The sequence below is a fragment of the Megascapheus bottae genome, chromosome 4 (genome assembly GCF_031878675.1).
Source record: "Megascapheus bottae isolate mThoBot1 chromosome 4, mThoBot2.hap1, whole genome shotgun sequence".
NCBI lineage: Eukaryota > Metazoa > Chordata > Mammalia > Rodentia > Geomyidae > Megascapheus > Megascapheus bottae.
The window spans coordinates 76,404,335-76,423,224 of NC_143512.1; the positions used below are offsets into that span (position 1 = coordinate 76,404,335).

Sequence of the window (18,890 nt, forward strand, 5' to 3'; positions counted from 1 at the left end):
ATCCTCAGATCTCAGCCTCCTGAGTAGCTAGGATTATAGGCATCAGCCACCACACCCGTCTTTCAAAAATTTTCTAACTCAATTGCTTTTGATAGCTTATCTCTCCCATGGCTTTATTCTTTCTCTCAAGTCAATTCTGTCATTGTAAAAGAAAGACAAAAATGAACATTAGGTGGCTGTTCCTGGGGCAGGAGATGTGGCTCAAATGGTAGAGCACCTGCAGACCAAGTGCAAAACCCTGAGCTCAAACCTCAGTGTGTCTCTCCTCCCCAAAATGTGACTATTCTGAGAGCTTTATGTGACTGATTTTCTTGCCTTGAAATTTCAGAGAGAGTGAGGGATGGAGTGATAATTGTCCAAAAAAAAATACACTCTTTACCAGACTTCTATAATTTACCCCTCTCTATCACCTTTATAGTAACAATACAGAAATAAAAATAAGAAAAATGTGTTTCAAACAAGAAAGGGCATCTGTACGTCCTATAGGGCATCAAGTAAAATAGTCCAAGAAGATATTTCACATAAATATTTTGTTTAAAAGTAAGGACATCATAACTGTCACATATTAGTCAAGGAACTCATCTGATGCTTTTTAGGTCTATGGGGATGGAAAGAGGGACTTCTAAATCCATGGTTCTTAGGCTCCATTTTTAACCAGGTTCCTTGCTGTGCATTGCACCATAAGAAGTATGCCAAGTCAGATGGCAAAGGCTCTTCAATATCTTGCTGGGGCTAGATATGGCAGAAGGCGCTATTGCTTAGCCAGGGTAGGGCCTGGCAACTCTTGACGGTGGTTGCCCTCTCTTTCTACAGCCAGTGGTTCAGCGTTCTGAGTCAGGTCCACGCATCCACCGACCAGGAGATCCGAGAGATGCACGATGAGCAGGCAAACCCACAAAACGCCGTGGTGTGTAACTGGTGGCAGAGAGTTGATGGGAGTGGGGAAGAAAATTGGGATGGGAAATGGGGCAGCACTGGGCAATAATAGATTGATTATCTTTTGCTTTGTAGTAAAGTATAAAAATCAAAGAGAAAAAGACCAGGGCTATTTGGGATTAAAAGTTTAATTACAAATAAATTATAGAAAAGAAGAAATTATATTTCGCTTTTAACCAGAAGAACAAAAAAAATCACAATTTTCCTGCCATTCTAGAAGCAGGTGATAGGTGTTCTTCAAAAGACTGTGTGGATTCTAACTTGTTCTATGATTTATCTCCAGACATACAGCAAAATGTATAAAATTCCATGTTAAGTAATTTCAATGACGTATAATAGGTTAGACCAGAAAATGGTATACTATTGCAAAAGCTCATGGATACTTGTTGAACCATGCTATCAGCCCAGCTTTTGCTAGTTATTTTGAGGATGGAGTCTGATAGACTTTTCTTCAAATGCTGGCTTAGAACCAAGATCCTTAGATCTCGGCCTCCTGAGTAACTAGGATTACAAGCGTGAGCAGCTCCCTAATGTTAACAGAATGGCCTGCCAGTCTGCCCTGTCTTGAGGCTGAATATATTTACTGAAGGAATGGGAGTATTCCGGAAATGTTATTTGATAGCTCAATAGTGCCTCTTGGGTTGTGTAGTTGTAGTCCAGGTGCTGCAGTGTCCCTCTGCTAGCTTCTCTCACTGTCCATTTTTTGCTCCTTTCCAGGGCACACTGGATGTGGGACTGATCGATTCCGTGTGTGCCTCTGACAGCCCTGACAGGTAAGTTCCAAGGTGTCTCCTAGCACAGGGCCCGAGCCCCTTCCTGTGCCCAGAGGCCACTCTGTGCGGGGCTCTGGCCTGCTTTACCGGCTGTGTGAAGTGTTCACTGAATATAGGAATAAACTTGGGAAATACACAGAAAGAAAACTTGACTGTTTAGAAAAATAGTATTCTGGCCCAAGGAGAATTTGAAGTTCCTTTCTCCAGACTTCATAATGAACTGGAATGGCTTGGAGGTGTGACACAAGAGATAGATGCCTGCTACCATGCAACAGGTCTGAGTTTAACCACAACAAAGTGATGGTGATGATGATGATGATGATGATGATGATGATGATGATGATGATGATGAAGAAAAAGAAGAAGAGGAGGAAGAAGCCGGAAAGATGGAAGTGGTGCTATGGCTCAAGTGGTAAAGAGCTAGCCGTGAGCTCAAGGACAGTGCTCAGACCCAGAGTGCAAGCCCTACGACTGACAAAAACAAACAAAAAACCTAGAAAGGGTTTTGATGATATATATTCGGAGTAGTAAGCCATCAAATTACTAACATTTCTCTAGTGTGTGGTGTTGGTAATGAGAGCCCAGATTATTTTTATTCTGATGCTTAAGTTCCAGGTTCTTGCCATTTTCCCAAAGCATCACTGCAATGGCCAGGCATGTCAGTGATCCTTGCTCAGAATTTACCTGGATTATTAGACTTTCAGTACCCTCCTTTCTTCCCAAGTGTAGAAAACTAAGCTTCCACAGTCGTTTCCTCCCTGACTAAGAAATGTGTCCTTGTCAAAGTGCGTTTGTTTAAATGCTGGTACTGGAATTTGAACTCAAGGCCCAGGTGTTGTATCTTTATTTTTTTACTCAAGGCTAGTGCTCTACTAGTAGATCCGCAGCTCTCCTTGCAGCACGTTGCTGGTCAGTTGGAGAGAAGTCTCTCATGGACCTCCCTATTCTGGCTTTTAGTTGTGATCCTCAGATCTAAGCCTCCTGAGTAGCTAGGATTATAAGTGTGCGCCACAGGTGTCCCGCAAGTATGTAAGACATCTCACGTGAAGACCTGTTTCCCCATCCTCTTCTGTTCCTGGTGTCTGATGGTTCATTCTCTGTGGATGGGAATATTATCCATGGCGTGTCCAGAAATAAGGAGAAATTGACTTTGGAGGAACTTCAAAAAAAAATTTTCCCTCAGGTCACCTTATTTAGCCTTCCCGGAACTGAGTTTCTTCTGGAAAGTTTTTGCATGAAGAAATGTTTTCCCTCCCAGGACCTTCCAAATGAATGTGTTGCTCCAAGTTTAAAGGTTAATGATGCATAAAATAAATCCTGCAGAAATGAGTAAGGCTTCCCTTGATATAAAGTACAAATCGAAGAGTTGTGAGTCTCCTGTGACCCAAAAGCCAAGACGAGGGGCAGCATCTGGCCTGGGTGCAGACAGGACTATGGGTCATGGTGCTGAGAGGCCTTGATCTCTTCTGTCTCTGCCCCGCAGACCCAATTCATTTGTGATCATCACGGCCAACCGGGTTCTGCACTGCAACGCCGACACCCCGGAGGAGATGCACCACTGGATCACGCTGCTGCAGAGATGCAAGGGCGACACCAGGGTGGAGGGCCAGGAGTTCATCGTGAGAGGTGAGGTGACCCCCATCTGCCTCAGCCCGTGCACACCTCTCTACTGCAGCTCTGTGCCACAAGGCTCCTGAAGAGTCCCTCTCACTCGGGCCGGGAGTTTGGCCTAGTGGTAGAGTGCTTGCCTAGCATGCATGAAGATGTGGGTTTGATTCCTCGGTTCCACATACATAGAAAAAAGCCAGAAGTGGTGCTGTGGCTCGTGGTAGAGCTCTAGCCTTGAGAAAGCTCAAGGACACTGCTCAGTCCCTGAGTTCAAGCCCGGGACTGGCAAACAAAAGAAGTCCCTCTCTTAAAAGGGTTGCTGGGGGATTTCTGTTGTTTTGTTGTTGGCTCAAGGCTAGTATAGCCTTGAACTCTTGATCTACCAGCCTCTGCCTCCCCGGGGCTGAGATTCAGGCAGGTTGTCACTCTACCTGGCATGACTCTTAGAAAGTTATTTTTTGAAAGATGAAAGCAGTGATTAAAATTATTATTAAAATAGTGCCCTTTCCTAATACAAAGGTAGAAATGCAGCCCCTGTGGTTGTAAATGCAAATGGTGTCATGACAGTACTAGGGGTTTCTCTTCATAGGGCTTTTTTCCCCCCTTGGGTACGAGGGTTTGATTTCATGGCCTTGAGCTTGCCTGGCTGGTGCTTTACCACTTGAGTCACATCTCCAGCTGGTTTCAAAACACGGCCCTCCCGATTTCAGTCTCTGGAATAACTGAAGTGACAGGTAGTGCAACTGGTGCCATGGCTTGTTCTTTACATTTGCCGTTGTTGTTGTTGGGTGTTGATCAGAGCTAGAGCTGGAGCACTGGGTGCTGTGCATTGTCCGCCAGCACTCAGTCCACCGCTGAGCTACACGTCCCCCAAACTCTCTCATTTTTTTGCCTGTTTCCTTCCAGGATGGTTACACAAAGAAGCAAAGAACAGTTCAAAGATGTCTTCACTGAAACTGAAGAAGCGGTGGTTTGTCCTGACGCACAACTCTCTGGATTACTACAAGAGCTCGGAGAAGAACGCGCTGAAGTTGGGGACCCTGGTCCTGAACAGCCTGTGCTCGGTCGTGCCTCCAGACGAGAAGATATTCAAGGAGACAGGTACCAGCCCGGCTGGGGGCTCTGGCTGCTCTTGCTGTGCGCAAAGCAATGAAGCCTTACTAGTATGTGTACTTTATCTCTCCCCTTCACCTCCTGGGCGTCTGTGTTTGCTGAAGGGACAGTTGGCATTTAAGCCACAGTAAAGAGGGTTGATGTCAGGAGGCACAGAAGGATGCTAATAAGGAGAAGAAAATATAGACATGGCGCGTCCTCCTGGGGGCTTCACGTTGTAGGGCCTTGGGCTGTGTCTTTCACCTCACTCCCTGAAGGAAGTATGGATGGCTTAGCATGAGTGAGTCCTGACTGTTGTGAACTTGACTGAGAACAGGAGAAAGAAGAGGAGGACTGCGTAGCAGTGTTGGCTCCCTCGTGATACTGGGTTTCTGGGAGAGAGCTTTCTTTGGTTTTCATTTCTGGTTGTAATTTTGTGCATTTTTGAAAATAGCCACTCCGTTTGTGTTTGGTTTGGTGACGTCCCCATGTACTGCCTGTGATTACGCAGGCTGTTGTCAGCATTACAAGGAAGGGAAGTCAGACTGTCAGGAGGCTTTCAACCTTATGCCGAAGCCTAGAAAGAGACATTACCCTGTACCTGCTGTTTCTTGGAGTGACAGTATTACAGTTTATGTATTTAGTAATTCTGAGTGTCTTGTCTGGATATTTATTCTTTTTCTTTCCAGTGCAGGGATCAGACCCCAGCACCCTACCACTTAGCTACATTTTCAATGCATGGCTCTTTAAGATGGGGTCTTGCTCTATAACCCAGGCTGACCTTGAACTGTAGCCCATGTTGCTCTCTGGATTCTCTTACTTCTGTCTCCCCGGTGCTGGGATCACAGGCCGGTCCTGCCCTGTGTTTCTCGTTAGTGACTGGATACCTATTAAGTGGTTGTACCCTTTCCCTGCCGGCACAGGCTACTGGAACATCACTGTGTATGGGCGCAAGCACTGCTACCGGCTCTACACCAAGCTGCTTAATGAAGCCACCAGGTGGTCCAGTGCCATTCAGAACGTGACCGACACCAAGGCCCCCATTGACACCCCTACCCAGCAGCTGATCCAGGATATCAAGGTAGGACAGAGTCTTCCCGGGGCCACCAGGACCCTCAGCTCTCGGCGGCCTTGACTTTTACTCTATAGTCAGAATCCTCACATGATAAACCTTGAGTTCTGAATCTAAAGCCAGAGCCAGGCTGTGTGCCCAGTGGGAGTTAGAGATTGTTCTAGAATACTTGGAATCCCTGTTCTGTGAAGAAGTCCCAAGTCTGTGGATTAACAAATGATTTCCTCTTTAAAAGTTGAGCTGCTTGTCCATGCATGCACCTTAAAGGAGCAGCATGCTCTCTCCGGGAGCAGAAAAGGGGACCACAATCCTGTGGTTGGGTCACTCACAGATCTGCCAGTCCCTGGGGCCATGGCCAGCAGAAAGGATTGTAAGCCTTGTCTCCCTCCACACAGAGAGAAGAGCTGGGGCGTGTCTTACTGATACGTCCAATGGGAAGGAGGGGCAAACCCTGCTGGGGCGGAGGTGGGGCATGCTACTCCATGCTGGTAGTGTGGAACCTCCCTCCACTTCCAAGTCCCCTCCTCACTCCACAGTGTTTCCTGGGAATTTGGAGCCAAATTGTAGCCACTCACACATTCTAGCCTTCTAAAAGCTTCCTGGGGAGCCCAGTGTACTAAGTTCAGATCCTCTCATTTCTAGCTTTAAATAGATCTAGATAGCTAGACCTAGTCACTTAGGAGGCTGAAATCTGAGGAACTTAGTTCAAAGCCAGCCTGGACAAAAGTCTGAGAGATACTCTCATCTTCAGTTAACTATCAAAAACACCAGAAGTAGAGATGTGACCCAAGCAATGAGCAAAAAAAGCTTAGGGAGGGCCTGGAGCGTGGTCTAGTGGTAGAGTGCTTGATGAGCATGCAAGAAGCTCTGGGTTTAATTCCTCAGTACCACATACACAGAAAAAGCCGGAAGTGGCTCTGTGGCTCAGGGCACTAGCCCTGAGAAAGCCCAAGGACAGTGTCTAGGCCCTGCGTTCAAGCCCCAGGACTGGCAAGGGACAGTGCCGTAAGTTCAAGGCCTTGGACCAGCACTAAATACATTTTTTTTTAATAGACCTGTAAGTGGTAGTCATGTGATTTGGTTGTATGATTGATGGCAAAGTCACTAGGATAGGCCTTGTTTTAGTAACACAGGAAAAAAATATATATGCACACGGAACAAAGAGAAGGATCGTGTATTTGTGATGTCTTCAAATGGGGATTGTGGTTCCCTCTTTCACTGCATTGCCCCATTAGACTGAAGATTACCGTTTGTGTTAAGATGTTCACATGTCGGGAGGGATGGTTGGTTTTTGTCTTCTGATGCGGCTTTGCTTTCAAGGAGAACTGCCTGAACTCGGACGTGGTTGAGCAGATCTACAAGCGGAACCCCATCCTCCGATACACACACCACCCCCTGCACTCCCCGCTCCTGCCCCTGCCCTACGGAGACATCAATCTCAACCGTAAGCTTGCCATTGCGCCAGGCTCCTCGAGCTGCTTTTGTTTTTCTTTATGAACTCGTGAGCACCAGCTTCCTAGGATTGGTTTAATTACTGGGTAGAAGGCAGAGGTAACATTATACTCAGATTCATACCTGAAGTACGGATTTGGGCTTGGTTTTAGTGGTGTTTTTGTTTAGAACAAACCAGCTTTTAAAGAGAAGGAGGACGCCAACAGTTCTCATAAACTGGACTCCCCTTGAATGTGATCTAACAGTGTCTGAACCAGGGTGGTGGGACAGGGGACATGCGCTTTGTGATGTTACCGTTTTCCATGTTCACTACAGCATTCAAGAAATCAGTCAGACCCAGTGGCTCGTGCCTGTAATCCTAGCTACTCAGGAGGCTGAGATCTGAGACTCTTTATCTCCAATTAACCTCTAGAAAATGGGAAGTGGAGCTTGCCTCAAGGGTAGGGTGGCAGCCTTAAGCTGAAGAGCTCGGGGACAGCGCCCAGCTCAAGTTCAAGCCCCATGACTTTAAAAAAAAAGAAAAGAAGGAAAGAAAGGAAAAAGAAATCACGAGCTCTTGACTGCTTCATTATAGAGCAGGCTTTGTGCTGGATGACCTTGCCTGCGCTGGGGTCATGTGAGTTTCAGAGCGCTCGGCCTGGCTTTGTACAGTGTTCGATCATTAGGTATCTGAACACATTTGCCTTCAGTATTTTCTAGTTGTGATGGCTGTGAACCTCGTCTTAGAGCAAGGCCCATCCGTCTACCACACGGATGGGTCCTTGCATTCCAGGTGCAGGAGCTGTTCGCCCTCAGAGCAGCTTTCCAGTGAAGCCTTGATTTGTACTAAAAAGCGAGCAGTGTGATAACAGTGCAGCTCATCCCTGGATGTGCTCGTGCCCCTGAACTTAGCAGACTCACATCCAGGGTGTAGCATGGGCGCTACAGGAAATGACTGTTGGTCACCACACCGTCTCTCCTCTTGCCTCCTGCGTGGACAGTGCTGCCCTGAGAGCCCCTTGTGTGACGTCTCTTGGTTTCTCTCCCTAGTGCTCAAAGACAAAGGCTACACCACCCTGCAGGATGAAGCCATCAAGATATTCAATTCCCTGCAGCAGCTGGAGTCCATGTCAGACCCCATCCCCATCATCCAGGGCATCCTGCAGACGGGACATGACCTCCGGCCTCTGCGGGACGAGCTCTACTGCCAGCTCATTAAGCAGACCAACAAGGTGCCTCATCCTGGCAGCGTGGGCAACCTATACAGCTGGCAGATCCTGACGTGCCTGAGCTGCACCTTCCTGCCCAGCCGAGGGATCCTCAAGTACCTCAAGTTCCACCTGAAGAGGTAAAGTGCACTGGGGTCAGGAACTGGATAGAGGGGCAGTGGGCCGCCTGGTCTCTGGCTAGCTTGCAGGACACAGGCTACCCTCTGCCCCTGCGGCTGAACAAAGCTGTATCGGGAGCATGGGACTTTTGGTGCAGTGTCCTAATAGGATGTTAAATGTGTTGATCGGTGGATTGATTGATTGACCAAAATTAATTGATTGTTCCAGTAGTAGAGCTTGAGCTCAGGGCCTGGGCAACTTCCTTTAGCTTTTTTACTCAAGGCTGGTGCTCTACCATTTGAGCTACAGGCTTCATTTCTGGCATTTTGATGCTTAGTTGGAGATAGGTCTTCCGAGTTTGCCTGTTTCTGCAGTCTTTAAACTGTGCTCCTCAGATCTCAGCCTCTTGAGAAGCTAGGATTACAGACATGAGCCACCAGCACCCTGCAAATGTTGGATATATTTTAATTGCCACTATCCTATATAAATAGAGGAAGGCTTCACTTCCTAGTTCTGAGGTTTGAACCCAAGGCCTCACAAATTGTATTACTTACTTGTGCCACACCTCTAGCTCAGCATTCTGCTGATTATCTTGAACATGCAGTCTCAAGGTCTTTTCTCCAGCTGCAGCCCTCAGCCTCCTGAAGAGCCTCCAGGCCTGGGCTGTCAGCAACCAGCCTAACTTAGATATTTCCTGCAGATCAAAGAGATGGGGCCCGGTGCGGTGGCTTACACCAGTAAACCTAGCTACTTCAGGAGACTGAGATGGGAATATTTCTGATTAAGATTTGAGTTTAATTTAAATTTATTTACTTTTAATAAATTACATTGTGTGTCTGAGGTACACAATGAGATGTGATAAGATGCAGGTACAGTGTCATCTCACAGAGGTTTGTGTGTGTGTGCATTTTAAAGGATGATCCCTGGACAGGAAGCTGCTGCTGTTTGCCTCTTTCACCCCTAGGGGGTATTCTCCACATTGGGCAGAGCCCTGTGGCCGGCTGGCTTCCATCCGATTTGACAGCTCAACTTTGTCTCCTAGGATTCGGGAACAGTTTCCAGGAACCGAGATGGAAAAATACGCCCTGTTCATCTACGAGTCTCTTAAGAAAACCAAATGCAGAGAGTTTGTGCCTTCTCGGGATGAGATTGAAGCCCTGATCCACAGGCAGGAAATGACATCCATGGTGTATTGCCACGGCGGGGGCTCCTGCAAAATCACCATCAACTCCCACACCACTGCCGGAGAGGTGAGAGAGAGGCCGCCCCTCTGATAACGTTTGCTGCACACATTCCCACACAGCTAAGTCAAGGTCATGTATGATTAGATAGCTCGTATGCAGGGTGTAGCTGCTCAATGACCAACCAAGGGAAGTTGTGTGGCAACAGCCCACGGCCTTGTGTGGATACAGCATGCTTGAGATTTAGTGTGCCCACCCTTGTGACAGTCCCAGGAGACCACTTGGACCCATTCTCACATCCACAGAAATGTTTGGGTCCAGATGAAGGCTCATTCTAGGACATTGTGCAGTCACATTCTACAATTGCGGGGGCCACAGCCTCCGAGATGAATGATGGCTTGCCAATGTGTCTTCCAGGTTGTGGAGAAGCTGATCCGGGGCCTCGCCATGGAAGACAGCAGGAACATGTTTGCCTTGTTTGAGTACAACGGCCACGTGGACAAGGCCATCGAAAGCCGAACCATTGTAGCTGATGTTTTAGCAAAGTTTGAAAAGTAAGTTCCTCTTTCCTGCACGGCAGGAAGAGCAAATTTTTTTTTAAAAAAGAGCCAAGTGTAGGCATTTGAATTTCCACTCCCTATTTGGCGTCACTATGAGTGAGTTACTTTTATTGCCCGTGTAGAAGTCTGTTTAACTTTCTATCACTGCTTGCTGTGTTTCCTGGTTGATAAAAGCCATGGTCTTAGGTGGTTTACCTCATCGATGATCCTTTTCCCACTTTGTGCTTTTGGCTTGTTGCTACATTTGCTGTCTTGGAATTTCCTTATAGTTAAGGTTTTTGCTTATCGTGAGCTTTGAGATGCTAGATTTGAACTAACCAGAAATTTCTTCACTGCCCTCTGCAATGCAGTAGGCGCTCCTCTTCTTGCAACCCCCATAAGAATAAAGGAATGTTCGGGGGCCACTAGGAGTTTGGCCTAGTGGTTAAAGTGCTTGCCTAGCATGCACAAAGACCCGGGTTCGATTCCTCGGTACCACATACATACAAAAAATAGCCGGAAGTGGTGCTGAGGCTCAAGTGGTAGAGCTCTAGCCTTGAGAAAGTCCAAGGACAGTGCTCAGGCCCTGAGCTCAAGCCCAGGACTGGCAAAAAAAAAAAAAAAAAAAAAGAATAAAGGAATGTTCTTACTAGTTTTTAATCAGTTGTTTAACAATTTATTTTAATCAATGTTGCTATCATTTATTTAAAGGCTGATAAAGGAAATAAGTTGTGTGTTCAGTTTAAAACTTATCTCATACCGGTTAGACTGGCTGGTGTCATAGGGAAATTTCTGATGGATATTTTAGTGGGACCGGGTTGCCTCAGCTCTCATTAGAGGATCTCTCAGCCTCCTCTTGCTCTTCTGTTTGCTCCCTCATCTTCGTTGGCCCGCCTCGTGCTGTGTCACCTCCTGAAAGACAGAGTGAGCTCCCCCTGCTCCCCTGTGACCCAGGCCCACCACTCCCCTTTGCTCTGAGTCTCTCACGCCTTTGTGTCTAGGTTGGCTGCCACATCAGAAGCAGGAGACTTGCCGTGGAAATTCTTCTTCAAACTCTACTGTTTCCTGGACACCGACAATGTGCCGAAAGACAGCGTGGAGTTTGCGTTCATGTTTGAGCAGGTGAAAGGCTCTCTTCCATTGTTGGCTAGTGAGCAGCCATGACCCTGTGGCTGCGCCTGAGCTGACTGCTGGTCCTTAGAAATCATGCACGGGGGTCTGTCGATTGCCCGAGAAAGGCCCACGGCTTTTTCAGTCAGTGTGGCATTTGCCTATGCTCCCTTGCCTAGAATGTTCCAGCTGGGGGGAGAGGGACCGTAGGAATGAGAGATCCAATGTTTGCTAGATGATTGTTGGAAGGCGAGGGCACAGGGTATGTGGCTGGTGAGGACTAGGGTGTAAACCAGGGTGGCCAGGGAAGTGACATTGCAGGGCATTGGTGACAGAGCTGAAAAGGGGGAGCGAGCCAGGAGGCAGCGTGGAAACCCCAATACCGCGAGCACAGACCTGTCACTGTCTCCTTCCAGGCCCACGAAGCTGTCGTCCACGGTCACCATCCAGCCCCCGAAGAAAACCTCCAGGTCCTCGCCGCCTTGAGGCTCCAGTACTTGCAGGGCGATTACACGCCACAGGCTGCCATCCCACCTCTCGAAGAGATTTATTCCCTGCAGAGGATCAAGTCCCGGATCAGCCAGTCCACCAAAAGCTGCACCCCAAGTGAGCGGCTGGAGAAGAGGCGCACGAGCTTCCTGGAGGGGACGCTGAGGCGGAGCTTCCGCACCGGCACTGTGCTAAGGCAGAAGATGGAGGAGGAGCAGATGCTGGACATGTGGATTAAGGAAGAGGTCTGCTCGGCCCGAGCCAGTATCATTGACAAGTGGAAGAAGTTTCAGGGAATGAACCAGGAGCAGGCCATGGCTAAGTACATGGCCTTGATCAAAGAGTGGCCTGGCTACGGGTCCGCGCTCTTTGACGTAGAGGTGAGAACCAGCTGCTGTGGGGCGAGGGTCTGGCAGCTGCAGCTGCGTCTGAACCCAAGCCAGCTTTGGGGGGAGGAAGCAAACCCTTTGCTTCTTTACCACCTACATGAGAGCCCCTCAGGTGTCACCACGGACACTCACGTCCTGAGAAAGTTTCTCTCCCTAGCAAAGTTTTTAGACAATTAGGAATTAGTGCACAGGTAAGATGGCCTCTGTTCTTAAACAACTTACATACTGTTCTGTGGAAGCTATAGGTCTAGTTTTTTAAATGTAGGTTTAAAAAAAAAATCTACACTTCTATTTTATTTTTTAGAATTACATACATGCTTTTTAGAATTACACACCAATTAGAAACCTGGATATACAGGTTGAATATTTGCCATCCCCAAAACACTGAGATCAGAAGTGTTTCAGATCTTGGAGATTACCCAGATTGCAGGGTGCTTGTATGGTCTTTACCAATTTAGCAGCCCTGATTAGAAAATTGAAAATTGAATTGCACCAAAATCCATGTCTTTATGGGCTTTATTCATGTTGATTATCAAATGGTTTCAGATTTCAGATTATGTTGATTTAAGATTTTTGGATTGGGGTTGCTAAATCTGTCTGTCTCTCCCTCCCTCCACCGCCCCCCTTTCTGCTTTGGACTAATGATTTGCGAGAAGGGAATAGTATCTAACGATATCGAATTTTATTTCACAATTGGAATCTGGCTACCAGCATCAGTCTGGTACTGATTGAGATCTTTTCCTTGGTGACCATTGATTGAAAGGAAATCTTAGGTCTGCACATCAAGTGATGCCTAGGTGGCATATACATCCAATTGTTTTTTTGTTTGTGTTGTGCTGATGTTGGAGCTTGGACCCAGAGCCTTTGATCTGCTCAGGTTTTTATTCCAAGCTGGTAATCTATCACTTGAGCTACAACCCCAGTTGCAGCTTTTTGGTAGTTACAGAGTCTTGTTGGTATTCCTGGGCTGGCTTTGACCTGCAATCTGCAGACTCAACCTCCTGGGTAGCTAGGATTACAGGAATGAGCCACCAGTGCCTGGCTTCACCTCCTTTGTATAAATAGTTTTCTTGGAATGGTCACTTTCCTTCCTTGTATGTATTCTTCCTTTTTTTATGCAGAACCAACAGGGATAAGTCATTTGCATGCCTACAAAGCCTAAAACATTCCTTGAACGGGCAAATTTACCAGTCCTAGGTCAAGATAAGCTAGTTTTCTCATGTTCATAGTCATTCAGTGTGTTGTCTAAGACTTATGAATTGAGACTCTTTAGAAATTCAAACATCAGGGCCGGGAGTTTGGCCTAGTGGTAGAGTGCTTGCCTAGCATGCACGAAGATCCGGGTTCGATTCCTTGGTACCACATACATAGAAAAAAAGCTGGAAGTGGTGCTGTGGCTCAAGTGGTAGAGCTCTAGCCTTGAGAAATGTCCAAGGACAGTGCTCAGGCCCTGAGTTCAAGCCCCATAACTGGCCAAAAAAAAAAGAAATTCAAACATCAATGATGTGCTCCTTTTTTTGGGGGTGGGGAGGGAGAGTCCTATAGGGCTTGAACTCAGGGCCTGGGTCCTGTCCTTGGACACGTTTGCTTGAGGCTAGTGCTCTGCCATTTGAGCCACAGCACACTTCTGGCTTTTTCTGTATATGTTGTACCAGGGAATTGAACCCAGGGCTCTGTGTGTAGTAGGCCAGCACTCTACCATTAGGCTATGCTCTTGGCTCAATAACATGTTCTTAATATCTTTTAATTGCTTGTTTGGGGTCTGGTTGGTTGGCTTATTGCTTATATTTTTCTAGAAATGTAAATTGGACTCTTCTATCTTATCTCCTCTTTAACTCACACCCTTGTGTGTGTTCTGATTCTGATGAGCTCTGTGTTTCAGCCCTACATGTAGGCCCCTATTTTTTTGTTCTTTGGGTTTTTTTTGGGGCCAGTCCTAGCTTGAGCTCAGGGCCTGAGCACTGTCCTTGGGCTTTCTCAAGGCTAGAGCTCTACCACTTGAGCCATAGCACCACTTTTGTCTTTTTTCTATGCATGTGGTACTAAGGAATTGAACCCGGGTCTTCGTGCATGCTAGGCAAGCACTCTTCTATTAGGCCAAACTCCTGGATCGGGCTCCTATTTTTTCCATCAGTCTGGTGGCACCAGAGCATTCACTGCCCCGTACAGGAACACACTAGGCCTCGTCTGCTCCTTGTGAGCTGAAGTCTCCATAGGCCAGCACAGTGTGGCTGGGAGGCCCATCCTGTGTGGCCAAGCATTACCAGTTACATTTCCTCAAGTAAGTGAGGCTGGTTACACAAGCAGACATCCATCCAGGGGCCAGAGCAGCAGCGTTTGCCTCATCTTGGCACCCCAGGCTCTGCACGCAGTAAATGCAGTCAGTCCCTGCCTCAGGGTCTGCCTAATGGCTTCCAAGCCTTTTCACCACTTGACTAATTAAACCTCCCCCTGATTATCTTGCCCACCAGTGCAAAGAAGGCGGCTTTCCCCAGGAGCTCTGGCTGGGCGTCAGCGCAGACGCGGTCTCTGTCTACAAGCGCGGGGAAGGACGGCCCTTGGAAGTCTTCCAGTATGAGCACATCCTCTCCTTCGGGGCACCCCTGGCCAACACGTACAAGATCGTGGTGGATGAGCGGGAGCTGCTGTTTGAAACCAGTGAGGTAAGAGGCAGAACCGGCCAGAGAAGAGTGGGAAGTACCCCACTGCCACGCACCTGACCCAGTCGCCTCAGTTTACAGACCATGGCCTGGGGCGGGATTGGGGGACAGGTGGTCAGAGGATCCCACAGCCCGGGCTGCTGTGGAGAGACTGACCATGGAGGCAGGTAGGGGCAAGTGACCAAGAGGCACTCAAGCAGAGGTCCTAACTCTGGGAGGTGGCACAGAAGTGGGCTGGGCATCCGGGGAGCTGGCCCTATTCCTCCCAGCCCCCGAACCTCAGCTCCATTTCTTCAGCAGTATCCCAGCAGCTGGACCAGAACAAGATGCCCCAGCCCTAGGGGCTGATCTGGACTCAGGCTGCGCTTTCACTTCCAGCGAGGATGGCAAGTCCAGCCATCGGGGGCACGCAGTGACTTGAGTGTGGCAGCAATGCTTCCTCATGTGCCACTGACAGTGTACAGCACGCCCAGGCATCTTTTGTGTGCAAGAATCACCCAGTGGAATCTGGCACTTGCAGCCCACACCTGTCATGCTAACTACGCAGGAGGCTGAGCTCTGAGGATCACGGTCAGACCCAGCCTGGTCAGTTAGGTCTGTGAGACGCTTGTCTCCATTTAGCTAGCAGAAAGCCAGATGTGAAGGCGTGACTCAAGTGGTAGAGCACCAACGCTGAGTAAAAAAGTCAAATGAGGTGAGGGTTCCTGAGTTCAAGCCCCCCTGCCCCCAGAACTGGCACACACACAAAAGTACTACTAGGTAGTGCCTGACTACAGCCTCTGGCTTTGGTATGGAGGGTGGACGAAGGATGTCTGGGTCTTGGTTGGCCTCTGGGGCCCGAGGGACCCAGTCCATATGTTCCTCTGCATCCCCATCCCTTAGGTGGTGGACGTGGCCAAGCTCATGAAAGCCTACATCAGCACGATCGTGAAGAAGCGCTACAGCACCACCCGCTCCGTTAGCAGCCAGGGCAGCTCCAGGTGAACGCTGCCAGCCCGAGTCATTCCCGTCAGACGCTGCCCAGGTGTCCTGAAGCCCTGTGTTGGGGGGAAGGAGCCTCGGGGAGAGGATCCTTCACCCCGTCAACGATGATGTATTAAGCTGTCAACAGTCTGCACAATTTCCAAAGCTTTACTACTCTTAGATGATACATGCCTTAATAAAGAAAGTGGGGGAGAAAACCACGCGGCCACCAAAGCAGCCGCAAGTGCCTTAACCGGTAGAAAAAGCAACCTGCGTGGATGGACCTCACTGTGCTACTGACCCCAGGGGCTTCCCCTTCCGGGGAGATCTGCAGAGCTTGAAAGTGGGCATCTATCCATGGATCATGCACTAGCCTCACCACCTGGCTTCCCCATGGAGGAGGGTGGGGAGAGGGAGAGGGGAGGGCAGACGAGGATGGAGAGGAACAGGTTTAGATGGAGTGCTGCTGGCAGCCTTCCTCGTGAACGCGCATTAACAATTTGCTTAGTTTCATCTTTTAAGTGTCTGCTTGCCCATGCATGCATGCGTTCACCACACTTTAATCATTATTTCACGAGCACTAAACACAAAGGGAAAAGGATGTGCAATGGTGTAAACAGTGCGTGTGTATATTTTCAGAGCTAGAGTCTTTGGTGTTCCCTTTGTTTGCTTCATAAGCCAGGTTTCATTAACAAGCTGAACCCTGGATTTTCCTGTCTTTGCTGTATTGTGGAGCAACATGTTTTGACTCAGTTTTGTTGTCCAAGTAGCAAAGTCTGCAATCTGTATCTGCTGAAACTCCAACAGATGTGCAGCTTCCAAGAAAACTGTATTTATAAACCACTCTTAAACTGCTGGCTCCAGTGCTATTTTTTAGAACAATACAAAGTCATTTTGGAGTCTTTTGTTTGTAAACGTGTTAAGTTAAAAAGTTTTTTTTTTTTTTCTTTTAAAATTAGCTCCTATCAGTCTGGATAGATTTCAGATATAACTATGTTGAATAAAGGGAAGCCGTTGCATTCCTAAAAATGTGACAATTAAGCCCATCTGTCACTACCCTGCCATTGAACGCTGAGGCTTCAGGCAACTACACAGGGCTTTGTCCCAAGTTTATATTATAATGGTGGCTGAAATAAAGCACCAGGGAGTAGTATATCAGCATTTTTCACCAAAAGAAAAATAATCTGGGCTTTTATTTTTATATGGAAAAATTATAAAGACTTAGGCTAAGTCTCCTCATGAAGAAAAATGCAATCTGCCTTATCCCTTGTGGACAACTGCGTCGAAAGTACTGTTGGTTGGCTCACTGAAGGTCAATAAAAGATACTAGCTAATGTGCTGTGTTTCCTTCATCAGGGTATCTGTAAATAACCTGGGGGGGGGGGTGTTGATAGTGTTCATTTAGTTTTAGTGTTAAGCCTGGTTTCCTGAATAGACACCTTGATATCTACAGTCTGCAGGTAGCCAAGTCACACATACATGCAAGATGCACAATTAACTTGGGAGCTTTTAGGTTTTGTGGTATTGAGGTTTGGATAAGGTCTCACTTTTTTTCCCAGGCACTGTGATTTGCCTATTTGAAGCTTCCTATCAGTGCTGAGAATACGGGGCATACCACTGAATCCAGCTTCTTTGCTATGTGGAGACCGAATCCAGCACACACCTTTTGCCTAGGTTGGTCATTCTTCTCAGTCTCGGCCTCTCACAGAGCTCGGAATGACAGGTATACTCCTGCCATTGTTGGGTTGGCTAGGGGATCTCATGGTGTAGGCTGGCCTACACCTGTAATTCTCCTGTGTTCTCAGCTTCTCAAGTAGCTGAGACAGGCATTCAGCAAATGCAGGGTGTTTGTGGGGATGGTGCTGGGAATTGAACTCATGGCCACAGCACTTGCTTGGCTTGGCTTTAGCCATGCCTCAAGCTCCCTTTGCATTTGTAATATTAGATAAGGTCTATTGCACCAATTACTGCGCTTCCTTCAGAGCCCACATAACAGGTCTACCATAGCCTGCCTTTAAAGTTGAGACGGAGTCTCAAACGTAGTTTGCTTATCCTGACCTGGCTCTTCTCCCAAACATCAACTAGCTTGAGGGGCTCTACCCAGAAGATGTATTTCTGTTGATTGGTTAATGGTTAGTATCATGGCTATAAAAATCTTAGGCCGGGAGTTTGGCCTAGTGGTAGAGTCCTTGCCTAGCATGCACAAAGACCTGGGTTCGATTCCTTGGTACCACATGCATTGAAAAAAGCTGGAAGTGGTGCTGAGGCTCAAGTGGTAGAGCTCTAGCCTTGAGAAAGTCCAAAGACAAGCTCAGGCCCTGAGCTCAAGCCCAGGACTGGCACGCACACACACACACACACACACAAATCTCAGGGCTGGGGCGCTTTCCTTAGCTTTTTCACTCAAGGTTGGTGCTCTACTACTATAGCTATACATCCACTCCAGTTTTCTGAGGTTAATTAGAAATAAGTCTCATGGACTCTGCTGGCTGGCTGGCTGGCTGGCTGGCTTTGAACCATGATCTCAGATCTCAGCTTCTTGGGTAGCTAGGGTTACAGGCAAGAGCCACCAGCACCCACATAGTGGCTACTTTGATCGTCCACGCCCTTAGCTTACATTACTCCAGGAAAGCAGAGAAGGTAGAGCATTCATCTGTGAAATGACAAAGCTGAAGGACTGAGATACATTCATACCTGACAGGGTCCTCTTGCTTCTCTACAAAATGGGCCTGACTTGGAAACCCTTGATTCTAGAACCCACCCACAGTTTGCTGTGCACTAAAGAACACAGGTAACAGTTGGTGCCCGAATATCTCAGAAGTTGCCTGAATCCTGGAACTGCTGTTGAGAACGTTGGCCTTCAGGGACAAGGAAGGTATCTTGTTGCTTTTAGTGGTATTGGGTCATGGATTAAGGGCCTTGCACTCCTGCTTTTTCTGCTCACAGCTGGTGCTATACTGCCAAGCCACATTTCACTTGTGGCTTTTTGCTAATTATTTGGAGATAAGACATTCATGAATATGCTTTTCTCAGGCTAGATCAAAACTCTGGTCCTTACATCTCAGTCTCCTGAATAGCTAGAATTATATAGACGTAGGCCATTTGATTTTTGTTTTGTGGCCAGTCCTGGGGCTTGAATTCAAGGCCTGAGCACTGTCCCTGAGCCTCTCTGTGCTCAAGGCTAGTGCTCTACCATTTGTGCCACAGCAACCCTTCTGGCTTTTTCTGTGTGTATGGTACTGAGGAATCAAACCAAGGGCTTCATGCATGCTAGACGAGCACTCTACCACTAGGCCGAAGAGTGTTTCACATACTGTTC

At 47.7% G+C, this 18,890-nt stretch overlaps 1 protein-coding gene across 1 annotated transcript in view; it reads left to right on the forward strand.

Annotated features, from left to right (window-relative positions):
• Myo10 (myosin X) overlaps positions 1-16,905 on the forward strand; it is an 87,994-nt gene extending 71,089 nt beyond the window's left edge. The window contains exons 22-34 of the mRNA XM_090332105.1: positions 814-907; positions 1,654-1,709; positions 3,193-3,335; positions 4,224-4,418; positions 5,333-5,490; positions 6,802-6,925; positions 7,963-8,260; positions 9,283-9,490; positions 9,839-9,975; positions 10,962-11,082; positions 11,487-11,939; positions 14,420-14,611; positions 15,491-16,905. Coding sequence (XP_090188231.1) covers positions 814-907; positions 1,654-1,709; positions 3,193-3,335; positions 4,224-4,418; positions 5,333-5,490; positions 6,802-6,925; positions 7,963-8,260; positions 9,283-9,490; positions 9,839-9,975; positions 10,962-11,082; positions 11,487-11,939; positions 14,420-14,611; positions 15,491-15,592 — 2,281 coding nt within the window. The 3' untranslated portion in view covers positions 15,593-16,905. The remainder of the gene's footprint in view (positions 1-813; positions 908-1,653; positions 1,710-3,192; positions 3,336-4,223; positions 4,419-5,332; positions 5,491-6,801; positions 6,926-7,962; positions 8,261-9,282; positions 9,491-9,838; positions 9,976-10,961; positions 11,083-11,486; positions 11,940-14,419; positions 14,612-15,490) is intronic.
• Positions 16,906-18,890: the final 1,985 nt, after the last annotated feature.